Source organism: Melopsittacus undulatus, chromosome 6, assembly GCF_012275295.1.
Source record: "Melopsittacus undulatus isolate bMelUnd1 chromosome 6, bMelUnd1.mat.Z, whole genome shotgun sequence".
Taxonomy (NCBI): Eukaryota; Metazoa; Chordata; class Aves; order Psittaciformes; family Psittaculidae; genus Melopsittacus; species Melopsittacus undulatus.
This window is the reverse complement of record NC_047532.1, coordinates 52191829-52206790: the sequence shown is the minus strand read 5'-3', so window position 1 is coordinate 52206790 and position 14962 is coordinate 52191829. Positions and strand designations below refer to the sequence as shown.

The window sequence follows — 14962 nt, the reverse complement described above, 5'->3', positions numbered from 1 at the left end:
GAAGCAAAGCTCAACTCAAAAATCTACTTCTGATCTAAAAATACTAAATCTTCAAATGATCAATCTTCTGAAATACAACTGTTCACCAATCACAGACTAAAGCCATATTAGTTGAAGGGAGCCCCTGGGGATCATGCAGCCAGGGTCCTGCTTAATGTGGGTGCACTGCCAACACTAGGTCAGTCTAACTCTGACTTTGTTCAGCTAAGTCTCAAAAACCTCTTGTGATGGAGACTTTACCACCTCTCCAGGTAACTCAGTCCAGTGCTGCATTAGCCTTTGAGTGAGAAGGATTTTCCTTGTGTTCAACAAAAACCTCCCAAGCAACAATCTGCAGCTGCCGCCTGACTATAGCACTGCCACTGCAGGGAAAAATTTGGCTCCATCATCTTTGTAACTCCCCTCTCCATTGCAGTAGGCTGTCTTATATCACTCCTTAGAATTTTCTTTCCCAGACAAGTCCTCAGTTTCTTATAGTTCTCCTTACTGATGCCATCAAGACCTACTGTTGTATTACAAGTAGTGAAACATAAGTGCATCTGACCACTGAAATACAAAGACAGATATGTCTCCACAGGTGTGGGGAATCACGGAAATATTTCAAAACCTGCACATTTGATTTTCTCCTGTAGGCCTTTAAATTTCTCTGAGTACAATATGCATTTTAAATAAACCATACTGTGTCAAAATACTTCCAGGGCTTGCAGACATACATGCACATATATTCTTTGGCATGATCAACACAGAGGTGCTTAATCAAATAGGATTAAGTAACATTTTACTGGCCAAATATGTTCTGCTCCTTCACAGATGAGCTGCACAAAGCCACTCTACCCTGTGCAATGTTATTGGAGAGCTATTAAACACATGCAAATGAAGCCATGCTTATAAGAATATTATAGACTGGTTACAGGCTGGTAGAATTTGCTCAGAGTATGTTCTTCTGGTGTGTACTGAACCAGCAGATCTAAAGCCTTACTTTAGTAAATGGCTAGTGACAGCGACATCCAGCTGGGGCCAGCTCACTCCCCCATAGTCTGTGTTTTGCTAAGACAGAAGTTGAGTACAGTTAAATTTTGAACACAATTGCAAGCCAAGCCTCCACAAGCTGCATTTGGGACAGGTGACAGACACTGCCCACAGCTGCCTCCTGTAATACAGAAATCAGCAAACTGGAGATAAAGAAGGTCTCCTGTTCTTTTCTGTGCAGAACACCATGAAAAGCAAGAGTTTTATTGGCTTCAGATGACTTGCCCAGGCTGAAGTATATGACTTAATCTCTCACACTCATAAAAATCAGGACATCACAACAAAAGACTACTTTATCTGTAATCTTTGAGCCTGAAAAATCTCACACCTTTTTCACCTCTTCAGGAAGAAAATGAGGTTTATCTACAATTGGACAGGGTGCTATGTAATTTCCTCTAGACATCCTTTACCACAAAAGGTTCGACAAGGTGATCTTTTGAGGTTCCTTCCAACCTGAGCTACTCTATGATTGTACAGTATTCAAAAGAAAAGGCTATTACCCTCTTCTCATCAGTGGATGCTAAATTGCTGGAAAAGAAGTTGCTTCCAAACAGCAAAGCCTGCATTTGTTCAGGGTCAAGACATACGTTGCAAGCATCTCGAAGCCAAATCTTCAGTCTCACATTTGCCTTTATCTTCCTGTACTTTCAGTTCCTTTTGAAACAAAATGTATTCCCTTCCCTTTAAACAAGCACACCCTTCAACCCCCTCACCTTTCTTCATTCTGTTATTCTTGCTCTTTTTATATTCAGTTTGTCCCTATTCTTCCACACAATTAACTCCTATATCCTAACCCTTCTTGAAACCACACAATTCCCCTCTCTGTACACGATGGTAGGTGGCTTGTCTCGCTCCTCACACTTGTTCTCTGTTTCTTTTGATCGTTCATCAAAAGAAATAGATGTGGGTTTTTTTGTCCAAGTGAGTCCTGCTCAGTTGTCAGGTGTCAAAAAAGACCCACCAAAGCCACAGCTCCTCAGGCCCATACCCATGACATCTGCAAATGTAGCAAGATGATGTCCTGTCTGCTCTTGCCCACTGAGATTTGGATGGTGATATATTACTAAAAGCCTATCCATACCTGATGCTGCTTATAGAATCTTTCCAGCACATGCAGCCTATTTCCCAAATACTTCTGTAGGAAACAAACTGCTCTCACACCAGAGCCTGACAACACCCACCTGTCCATGGGCAGCACCGAGAAACTGGGATGCCCATTCGGATGGTGCTGCAGGAGACAGAGGAAGAGGGAATCTGCTTTCTGCACCTGAAGGTAGAGCTACATTCAAAGCTGCCCATCAATTTCTGAGGCTCACTAGACAGCAGGTTCCTCTGGAGTGAAAGGTCCTATATGCTTTTGAAATAGAATCATAGAATCATAGAATAGTTAGGGTTGGAAAGGACCTTGAGGTCATCTAGTTCCAACCCCCCTGCCATGGGCAGGGACACCTCACACTAAACCATAAATAGGAAAGAAAGTGGAAACAAAAAGGCCTGATATCTGGCTACTGCAAAAAAACACCCATAAATCTTCATAGTGTGCTGGGGGAAAAGTTACTGTCAATAGGGAAGAAGTGGTTTTAGCTGTGTGTGCCACTCAAACTCTACCCATGTTCCTGCATTTTTCTTGGTCCTGGTATTGAAAAAGTGCCTTTGAAAAAAACCCTGTAATCAATAGATGCTCTTGGACATCTCTTGGGGCCATTGCTGGAATTCAAGTAGAGGATGTATAGCACTTTCAAAGGCACTTTCATATATTCCGACCTCTCAGCATAAAAGGTAACAAACCCAACTACAGGGATTCAGATCTGGTGGACTGTGGCTTCATTCCAGTACCTCTCAGGCTACTCCAATTGCAAACATGAAATAACACGTTTTTTTTCCCCTTAAGGGCAAATAAGACAAAGCTGACCCAGTTCAGCAGGGATCCAAAAATATTTATATTTAATCATTCCAAATCCCAGTCAGAGAGGGACCGTGAATATTCATTTTTGTGTGCATGCACAATTTTGAATTAGCATTGCTTTAACATTACTGAAACATGTTCGTCTTTTAATTGAACATCATCTATTCCCCAATGAAATAAATCTGTTATCAGGGGCTGAATAAGGCTATCCAGCATTGACTACACACACACACACACAAAAAAAAGGTGAAAAAGAAAAAAAAGAAGAATATACTTAAGGATAGAAATTATTCAGACAGAGCATACTTATTGGTCATCCTGAAAAGACTTGTGAGCATTTGCAGTATTTGCTCTCTGCACCTTGCTGGCAGTTCATGCAGGGCCAGTTCTTACAGATGGACAACCTGGGAGCAGCATGAAAAATTCACACGTGCCAGAACCGAGCAGAGTTTTTCAACTGCTGTTTGCCAAAGGAAATGCTTTTCAATACCGAATGCAGATATAAAAAATGATGTAGTGATGAAAAACAAACTCCTAGGTGCAACAATACCATCTAACGGGAAGCTTTATTTCCTTCTCCTCTTATAGAGAAAAAAGCCCTGGCAATGCCAATAAGTGTAGCTTTTATCACTAAAAAGACAAAACTACTTTTCTTTTGTTACTGCCTAGCCATTTCTCTTAAATACTTATTTCAGCACAAAATACACTGCTCTTTGGTTCTTATATTTAACCAAAAGGAAGTGTCTGAGCTTTACGAATTATAATTCTAAAGACAGTAGGAATATTACTGCTTAAACAAACATCCTCAGACAAAGAGAAGTAAACTTCTTACCCAAACTGCCAGAAATTATGAGACTATGTTCTTAATAAAAAAAAAAAAAACTACTAAATATCTGGTAGGATAAATCAGCTAGGATGCAAAAGGATCAGTACTGTGTAAACATGGCATTTTATAAGTAGTCCAGTGAGAGAATAACTGTAGAAGAACGTGCCTTATTCCTTCAAAAGACAGATTTGATGGTCCACACCTAGTGGCACAAAGTTCAGTACAAATTCCCCTCAGAACCACAGGTTTATAGAAACAAGGATGGAAAATAAAGACAGGGGAGTGAAAACGCACAAGCACACACTGAGTCAGGTACATGGAATGGGTTCAGAGGAGGCTCATCATCTCAGCCAAAAGCATCAAACACTGGGGTAAGAAATCCCAGTGATACATCATCTAAAAATAATTCAATCCCACTGAGAAGTCTATTCATCTCATTTGGAAGTTAAGCAACTCATCTCTCCCACTCTGCCAAAAAGAAATCACCACAGAAGTGATAAATTCAGCAGGATTTTGCAACTTCCCTCCATAGCTGCACAGGGAAGGTACAGAAACTCTGAATCCCAAATATTTTAAATTCAGGGATGGCTGTTATTCAGGGCAGTGTTAGCTTTAGGAAATGTTCATTCTGTGCCAAAGATGACAACTGTCTGTCTGTCCTATTCTCAACAGAGCAGCACATGAACTGCCCAACAAATTCAAAGACAGACCAAGTATGAATTACTCAACTTTTTGACTATTATTCCCCATAGATGCACTGATTATTCATTCTGGAGAGAAGAGCCCATGCATAATAAATAATGATTGTCTTTGTTGTTTTGAAAGCAAAAGGTTAATTCAGCCATGAACTAGTAAAACCATATATAACTATAGCACAAATTATCCATTGATAAAAATTCAATGGTAGTAAAGGAAGTTTCAAAGCACAAGAGCTAGTGCAATATTGGTGACAAAGGTTCATCTTACATTGCTGTGGTGTGCAGCACTGTTACCTCCATTAGGTATTTCTGGGGATGAACACATTACCTCTTGGAGGCTTGCAATGCAACTTGAACATCTATAATTCTTGCTGAGGAGCACTAACACATTATTAACAACAGCAGGTGGGTAACTTCCTTTACAGAGTGATAAGACTTGTTCTCTCTCGGGAAGGTTTGGATGGATGCAAAGATAACACTCAGGTGACTATGGACAACAGCAGAACTGCCTCTGAATTACTGCATGTTGTCAGTACACAAAGCATTTTATTTTTTAAGTTTCTTAAAAGCAGCTATCAAAGAGAAAACAAAACAAAGAAACATATCCATGTGACAATGCTCCGCTGTGCCAGTAACACTGTAAAGTTATGGTAAGCGAAGAAGCAGGGGGAGATAGCCAGGTTGTAAAATGGAAAGATATACCTAGCAGGATATTCCAGGAATTAGGAGCAAACATGGTTTCTATCCCCTGTAGGACAACAGCAAAATGCCAATATTAGGGAAAAGTTTGTCTACCAACCCAGTAACATTAATTATTAAAATATTAGCAACAACTACCTTTGAAAAGGCTCTCACCACTCATGTGGTATAAAAGCAGCTGAAAACAACTATATGTACACCTTGGTGATAATATAAAGAAGAAGACAGTGACAGACAGTCAAATTTCACCATCAACTCCTCTCAAAAGCCTGGCAATGTGTGTCACTGAAGAGGCGGTTAGTGTACAGGCAGAAAACAATAAAAAACCATGTCTGAATGTATAAACAAAGGATAAAGCACAACAAAAGTAAAGTAGTATTATGTAAATCTGCTATAGCTGTCACAGTAATGCACCACTCTTTTCAGATCTCATCTCAGCAAGAAAACTAGAATAAAACTAAACTCCAGAAGTATAAACTGATTAAGTGCAGAGAAGAGGGGGATTTACAAATGATATTTTTAAAAGATGAACTATTTGTTTTAGAAACAAAAGCAAGAAGAGATTATATGGATGTATAAAACAAATAGAATGGAAATTAACTAAGCTCCTCATGCACCCTGTTACATAAGAAAGTCAAGGGACAATTTTACATGAGAGGCAGCACATTTAACTGATTGTCAGGAGACCTTTTCTAAATGCTATATATAAATCAGTCTGTAGAATTCTCTATCACAAGATATTATACAGACAATTTTTTTCAGCAAGATTAAAAAAGGATTATGTGTTTATATAAGGAAGAATAACATATGTAGCTGCATTAGTCAGGTTTAAAAATAACAGGAGTGAGCAATTATCATGCTTCAGGACACAAGCTGATCAACAGCAAGGATCAGGAAGATATTTTTCCCCTGATGGGACAGCACTGCAGATTTGGCCAGAAAATAATCTCAACTTTCCAATGAAGATTTGTCTACAGCCACAGGAGGGATGCAGAATAGGATGAACAGCTTGAAAAACAGTAATAAGAAAACCAAGGAAAAGGAGAGGATACGACAAGAGGGATACATTGATAATGCATTCATTAATAAAATGTATCATAAGATTGCATGTGCTCTGTGTGACGTGCAGACAAAAGTACTGAAGGAATAATGGCTGCTGACAACCGCAAGCTGTGTGGTTCAGTTGATAAGCTGGAGGGAAGGAATGTCAACCAGAGGGACCTTGACATGTTCAGAGGTGGGCCAGTGCCAACCTCATGAAGTTCAACAAAGCACAGTACAAGGTCCAACAACTGCCTCGGAGCAATCCCAAGCACAGCTACAGGTTGGGCAGAGAAGAGATTCAGAGCAACCCTGTAGAGAAGGACTTGGGGGTGTTGGTCGATGAGAAAATGAACATGAGCCAGCTGCAGTGTGTGCTTGCAGCCCAGAAAGCCAACCGTATCCTGGGCTGAATCAAAAGGAGCGTGATGTGAAGTGACCTGGTCAAAGGAGATGACCCTGCCCCCCTACTCTGCTCTTGTGAGACCTCCCTTGGAGGTGCAGTTCTGGTGTCCTCAACATAAAAAGGACATGGAAGTGTTGGAACAAGTCCAGAGGAGGGCCACGAGGATGATCAGGGACTGGAGCACCTCCCATACGAAGACAGGCTGAGAAAGTTGGGGCTGTTCATCCTGGAGAAGAGAAGGCTGCGTGGAGACCTCATAGCAGCCTTCCAGTATCTGAAGGGGGCCTACAAGGATGCTGGGGAGGGACTATTCATTAGGGACTGTAGTGACAGGACAAGGGGTAACGGGTTAAAACTTAAACAGGGGAAGTTTAGGTTACATATAAGGAAGAAGTGCTTTACTGTGAGGGTGGTGAGGTATTGGAATGGGTTCCCCAATGAAGTGGAAAATGCTCCATCCCTGGCAGTGTTCAAGGCCAGGTTGGATGGAGCCTTGGGCAACATGGTGTCGAGGGTGAGGTGTCCCTGCCCAAGGTAGTGGGGCTGCAACTAAATGATCTCAAGGTCCTTTCCAACCCTAACTATTCTATGATTCTATAATAAAATTTCTAGGTCACTGGGTGTCTTAGTAAAAAAATTAATGAACAAGAGCTACCAGATAGCTGGGGAGAGCTACATCAGCTTTTCAGATCCCAATTCAGCAAGGTGTTTAGCATGGACACAACTGGGAGCAAAGCCACAGTATGGAAGCTGTTCACAGCAGGCACTAATATAATGAAAGGGCATCCTAAAAGCCCATCTTCAGGAATTAAAGAATAAAGGTCATAAGCCTGTCTAGAGAACAACAATGCAATGGTGATAAACAATAAATATCATATGAAACAGTTCACCTGAGTCTATCAGGGTGTTTAATTAAATTACAGTTATTGGCTGCAGCAAGTGAAGTATGTGGAGAAATGATGGCCTCCAGCTACCTCACCATGATTCAAGTAACTGCATTTTTGTCTCTCTTGCATCAGGAAGAAAGCAATAACTTTTGTGACCCTGGCTCCCTAGTCCTGTGGCACACAGCCAGTAAGCAGCCCAACATTTAAGAACACCTTCTGATAATACAACATGCATACTAATTAGAAAAATTAATGGAAATTAGCTTTGTCAAAACTAGTAACACAAACCTGAAAACTGGCTGCAAGAATATCTAAAAAGAGTAATTATGACAAGTGATAAGGTATCCAGGTAGAACAAAGGGTCCAATGGGATGTGGTGGGAATAATGGCATGACTGCTTCTTTTTAACATCTTTGTTAATGATCTGGAAGAAAAGTTAAACAGCACATTAATTACACTGAGCTACATTAAATTAGAAGGTGAAGTGAGGGCCAGGGAGGACAGAGAAATAACACAAAGGGTTGTGAGCAATTAGAAACTTGATAACACACATTCCTGTGAACTTTAGTACCAGAACTTGGAGAGTCAATTGAAGGGAATTAAAAACAGATGAGCACGAAAAGTGATAAAAGGGCCAGAAGGACTGATTTGCAGAGAATGCATTAATTAAACTCGGCATACCTTGACTAAGCCATGATTTGGAGGTGAAAAATAGCACAAGTCGGTACACATTTAAATACTGTTAAACCAAGGATGACTGGAATGTGATCAGTGTTCAAAGCTATATATATTCCTAGCTTCCCTATATTAATTTCAGGGGAATTAGGTAAAGCCAGGCTTACACCAAACATTAGAAAAATGTTCCTGCTGTTGAGGTCCACCAGACAGTGTCACAGACTGGATATATGCATCATCTGACTTGACGGTAGAATTTGATGTAATGAGCAAATCTGCTTTGGCAGAAAGACAGTGTGAACTTTATACAGCCTGTGAACAATATTACCCCAGAATAAAGATAGAGATGAGAATTTAGGGAGCATCCTAGTGACAGCCAATCACCCATTTATGCCTTCTGACACAAAATCCGTGCAATAACAGCCAGCATACCTAAGCCATCACATCACAGGCAAATGATAAAAAAATTAAAGCAAACAAACATGTTACAGTAAGAAATAAATGGCAAATGTAAGGAAAAAATGTAAATCTTACATTAATGGATTTGAGCACAGGCAGTTTTTCACGAAGGGTGCCACGATGCCTCACACTAATGTAAATCAACACTTCTGTTTCTGCATTGGTGCTGATGCAGAATTAAGAATATATACTTGTATGCCATCAGCTCACATGGCTGGAAAGATCAGACTTGTCCTAACCTGGCAGCATGACCGTAGCAGAGCAGTGCTCTGGAGAAGTAACAATCTTGCTGACTGCCTAAAAGATGAGGCTGGGCAGCCACGAGATCTCATCAAGCTTTGACCTTCACTTAGGCTGACTGCATTGTCTTGTGTTCCATTTAGCAGTACTCTTAAAAAAGCAAATAGGCAGACAGTATTTCTATAGATCTGATTATACCCTTGACTAGAAGCAAACCAAGGAAGGCAATCTGTATGTATCAGTCTTCCCATCATACACACATGGGGTTCCTATAAAAAGTATTTTATTTACTTCAAAGATTGTGTTCTGGCATTGCTATCTCATTTGCACTTGTTTCCTTGTCTCTTTCTCATCTTTTTTTTCTAATAGCCAGCAGACATGCATGAATCATATATCATTTGTAATAACGACTCACTAACAACCCTACCCCAAAGAAGCAAAAGTTGGAGGGCGCAACACAAGTATGAAGGGTGATTTAGCAGTTCCTCTCGTTCCTGCCACTGCAGGAGATTTTAAGGTCTTGATAATCACATATTTACACTGGTCCCTGAATTCCAGTGGCAGAGCAATGAGAAAATATGGTAGGTTGCCACAGTGCTACCAGGGCTCAACAGTGCAACAGTAGGGAACGGGATGCACTGAGATTGAGACACTCTGCCAGGACATAGTGTGTGTGGGAAGGGAAAAGCTGGTTTCTCGCCCACCTATGCGTCACAATGCCTACTTCTAGCCAGTTCCGTCTGCTTTCCTATTTGTTCAGTCAAATAATATTCATTATTAAAAATTACTTTTCCTATATGTACTATCTATAAACAGCACAGATCTATCTGTATGTGAGAAGACACACTTACATACTTCCTCAGCTCAATTTTCCTACCTTTCACGCCCTTCTATTACTGCTCAATATTCCTCCCAGATACACTTGGAAATTGTCAAATGGCAATTAATAAACTGAACTTAGTTGTTGTAAGTGCAGGCAAGAATTTTTGGGGAAATGGGGAGCAAAAAAAGAAAAGACAAGCACCAAGAGCTCTAATCTCGTATGTATGCCTTGTGCTGTGCAGTGTCTGCATTAGAAAAATCCACTTTATTCCCTTTGGTTTGGACACAACCGGAACAAACATATTGCACATGGTGGTCCATGTAGTGGTTAGTCTTGATAAAGAGTATGTTTGCAGCTACTGAAATTCTACTTTTCACACAACAGTAAATTTGAACATATGTCTTTTCCTTCAGTGCACATGCGGGAGGTAGGAAGGCAAATTTCCTGCACTTTACATGTTAGCTCCTTAAAATAAATCCTTTACTGACCACTGCCCCTGAAAAGACTACTTAAAAAATGTCAAGGAAACGTTTGCTTAAGGCCATTATGCTGTTATGAATCAAAATTCCAGATGCTAAACAAATGCCAATTAGCAGTATTAAAAAAACAGATGCCTTGTTCTGAGTGAGTACCACTGCCTGGTGTTCGAAAGAAAAAAAAAACAACTGCACAGAACATGCTGGAAGCCACCGTCCTATTGAGAAGACAGCTTTTAAATAGCTTTTCTGAGAGGCAAACTTAAATAGCTGTAAAAGCAACTTATTATGAAAGTCTCAGCATAATTTTCCATCAGTATGGAAAAAGGTTAATCTGTCCCCTGCCTTAAACTGCTTTCTGTTAGAAAAATCCAAGCAGTGAGTAGAAGATATGGCACAGAGTCAGGGCCAAAGAAAGAATAACTGAGACAGCACTACACAACAGCTGCCCATAGCCCTCCAACCTATACAGTAGGTGTTCATGTTTGGGAAAAAAAACCTCTCAAGTTCTTTTATTATTTCTCTCCTTTAGATGTAGAATAATTTAAAGATGACCTCACACACACAAATTCAAAGTCATTATAGGCACCCCTTACATTCTTCACTTAAAGCCTTTCTCAGACCACTGATCTGAGACTTTCATGAGGTGCTCAAGTCATCTTACCTATTTCTGAGAGCTGGGAAATTCTTAATATAAATCAAAGGAAGAAACATGATTCCTCCCCATCTTATCATCCACCTATTTGATGTGTGCCCATCCACAAAGTTAATAGTGTATTTTATTCCAGTAGTTTTGGCTTGAGCTCATCTGTATTCTTAAGCAATCGGACTTTTAATTGCAGCTTACTCTCTTAAACAGATCAGAAGCTGGCATGTTTTAAAACAGGGTGATATCAGCCCCCACCTGCACTGCAACCTGCTAAGGAGTAACAGCATATAAATGTTTTATTCACAGCAAAATCTACAATGCCAGAAGCTTGTCCCTGTGAGAAAGACAGTAGGGTGCATTATGCTCCTGGGTATACAGGTGGCCAGGCAGACAAAGAAGCATAATACCAGCTACATGTGGCACAAATACCTTCTAGTTTTGGTTTGGTTTTGTTTTTTTGTGGGTTTTTTTTTCCTGGTTCATGCCCAAGAAAGGCATGCTGCTTCCTGAGCCTATTTGCCAGAGTCCTAAAAGCACAACACACTGCCAGGGGAAATGAGAAACATTCTGCAAAATTCTTGTTGTGAAAGGGAGCAGGAGCTAAGAAGCATTAGAGAAAAAATAGAATTAGCATTAAAACATAGCTGAAAAGGTAGTATCAATGTTCTAAAAACTGTACAAAAGTGAGGAACAAAAAAAATAAGGCATATAAAATAAACAGACAGTAATCAAACACTTCTGATACATAGCTTGCAGTCACTAGGCAAAGACTATGACAGCGCATGCATACATCTAAAGGCAAGGGCAATTACTTACAGATGAGGACAAGACAGAGAATTTCTTATAAACGAACAAGAGAATAGCTAGGACTTGAAGGCTCTTAGATTTCAGAAACCCTCCTGGAACTGTGTGGACTATGGGCTCACCATAATCTTGGAACTTTACATAACAGAATATTCTTGCGATGGCTTCACATGCAACCAGACCAAGACCCTTCTTCCCCCCTGCTCTAAGGACCACCCAGAAAACAGGTAATTGAAGTGACAGAGAACAGTTCATAGATTCACAGAACAGGTAAGGTGGGTAGGCACCTCTGGAGATTATCTAGTCTGAACAGCTCTACTCAAACCAAGATGATTAGAGCAAGATGTTTAGGAAAGTGTCTAGTCTGATTCTAATTATATCTCCAAGGATGGGTACTCCACAGCTTCTCCAGGCAACCTGTTCCAGTGCTTGACTACCCTCACAGTGAAAACAGGTTTTTCTTATGTTTAAGTGGAATGTCTTCTATTTCAATTTGTGCTCACAGCCTCCATCCAAATACCCTGGCTCTGTCGTCTTTATTCCCTTCCATCAGGTATTTATACACATTGCTAAAATTTCCCTCAGAGCTTTCTCTTCTCAAGACTCAGCAATATATTTTGCTTTAACTGCTACTTCAGATATTTTTTGAACTAGAGGAAAATGTGATTCACGGTCTTTCAATAGACATTAGAAGTTCAAGTTTGTTCTGACAAGAAAGCCTTTACAAAAGAAATATTCTTCACAATGAGGTTAGTCAAACATCAGAAGAGGTCATCCAGCAAGGCTGTGCAATCTGCATACATGGAGGTTTTCAACACCTGACTGGAGAATGCCCTGAGCAACCTGATATAAGTTGGTCCAGCTCTGAAGAGGAGGATACATCAGAAATTTCCAGAGGTTCCTTCCAATATATATTATTCTATGACTCTGAAAAGGGAATGACTACTGGAAACCCAGTATAGTCACTGCTTCCTTGGTCCCTTTTTCAGTTCCAATAAATCATGACAGGTTGCTTTAAACACCATTTATCCTGTACACTCTGACCAACCTTAATCCTTTTATAATTCTGATGGCTCTTATGAAATCCTTGTCTGTTTTTAAATTGCACTTTTAAAATGCACAATATAGGATTTAATAAAAAAAACAATATTCACACACATTTGTATCCAAAGTGAGGAAGGAAGTGGGCTTAAAAGAGTTGAGTGCTATCTAAAGCAAAGCAAGAACACATACACTAAGGTACCGAAATGTCCATAGAAAAATATACAAAAAATGCCAATGTTCACTGGATAATTCTCCTGGTTTTCCCCAGGTTTTAAAGCAGGCAGATTACTTGCCAAAAATAGAGGTATAAAGATATTTGGAATATTGAAATTAGGTATTTTGAAACACAAACAAATATTGTTGAAAAACTACTGGGCACTTTACTTCAACATGAAACATTTGCCCTCAGTCCAATAATAGAAAGGACTTTGTGCTCTTGAATATACTGAGCAAAGACTGACACAAGGAAGAAAATTTAGACTCTAACTGAAAAAGTGTCATGCACACTCATGGCCAAACTCGCACCAAAATCTGAAGACCTAAAGAGCAATTAACACACCTGCAGAATTTCCACCAGCTTCTGAATAAACTATAAAGTCATTTCAATGTACCTCATCAGCATGAGGGAAAACCAGCATGCTATCACCAAACTAAAGGAAGATTTTTCCTAGTCAAAATTGAATATATAATACAATCCCTGGTGAAAACTTCAAAAATATTTATATAGGTCACTGCCCACATTAACATTGAAGTTTCACTATTTGCAACTTTAGATCAAAGCGATGAAAATAAGCAAGTTACATATCTATCAGAAATCTCATTGATAATACATGACAATTGATAGCAATACCTCTTGGTCAACTGGAAACATACTCTTTTTTTACTTTTCTTCCCCCATTCCATCCTCCCTCTCCCCCCCCCCTCCCCCCCCAAGCTCAGCTGTACACTGATATTTTAATCTCCTCCTCCTATTCAATGAGAAAAATTCTTCCTTTGCAGGAAAGGCACACTTACTGGCACTTTGAAAGGGGAAGTATTCGAAGCATCCATGGAGTTGGTTTTCTCAGAGGTGCTGGTCCCGGAGATGCTCCGTCTGCGAGGAGATCTCTCTGCTGGGACCTCTGAGGAAGAGAAGAAAAAGAAGGTGAATGGGTGTTTGGGGGTGGGGAATAATCAGGTTTTATGCTGTACAGTACAGACGCCTCAGCAAAGTTTCAAGAGCATTACTAAACTGCTAAATTACGCTCACCTATTTCTCTATGTACTATTTACTTACTAAATTACAATGGCATTTCCACAGACAAATTCAAAGTTGTGAATCTGACTTGACTGTAGGCAATAGGTGATTAAAATAAATGCTGGTAAAGATAATACCGAAACATATCTAGTGTTCTATTACTGTTTGTGGGATTGTATTCAGAGAACTTTTTCTTTTGCCTTTTTTATTTTTTTTTACATAAGCAGTGCAGTAACTAACAGATAACTAAAATCAAAACACAAGGAAGCTCAATTTTAGTCACAGCTGAACACAATTTTACAAAGGTCAAAGTTCGGTCTTCTATGATCCCACAACTTGCTCAAACCATGCAACCAGCAGAAGGCTCATAACTGCCTGGGTTATATGACATATATATCTCTGCAGATAAAAAAAATAGGTCAACTTCTCATACTGGCAATATGACCTTACTAAGATACGACTTTGGCATCTTAAATCCATGCAGGCTGATCTGATGAGCACAAATATTAATAAAAGACACACATATCTTTTTCTCATATAAATACTAGAATAGCAGCATAATGAAGTATACACACAATCTCTACACAAACACACACATACTGTACATATATATATTTATATATATATAGCTAGATACATGTACATACAGATACCTTTATCACAACTGCTGCCCATCTCCAGCTCAATTGCCAGACTTAAAGGAATCCAGCTTCACAAAACATCCCCCAACATAGGGAGAGAAAAAAATCACTTCCTAGCAGAAAGTCCATTGTTATCTTCTGAATCTTAAAGAAAAGGAGTAAGCCGTGACTCCAGACAGTGACATTTTTACTCCTGCCGTTTTCCTTTCAAGAGACAGATGCAGCTTAAACTTCCATTTCTGGCTGCCTGGCCCTGGGGATCCGTGCTACTTCCACTTAAGAGAAAGCCGGGTCTCTCTGTTCCCCCTCCCTTCCCACAGCTTGCAGGGAGCAAGCGAGCAAGCGAAAAAGAAACACACAGGACTGCAGCTATTCAATCAATCGCTCCGACTGCACATCCTCATTAGTTACTTTCAGGCTAT

At 39.9% G+C, this 14962-nt stretch overlaps 1 protein-coding gene across 2 annotated transcripts in view; it reads right to left on the bottom strand.

The window, feature by feature from the left end:
• RASAL2 (RAS protein activator like 2) overlaps positions 1 to 14962 on the bottom strand; it is a 101622-nt gene that overhangs the window by 41192 nt on the left and 45468 nt on the right. For both annotated transcript variants that reach the window (XM_031049945.2, XM_005150195.3), the window contains exon 3: positions 13677 to 13783. In XM_031049945.2, coding sequence (XP_030905805.1) covers positions 13677 to 13783 — 107 coding nt within the window. The remainder of the gene's footprint in view (positions 1 to 13676; positions 13784 to 14962) is intronic.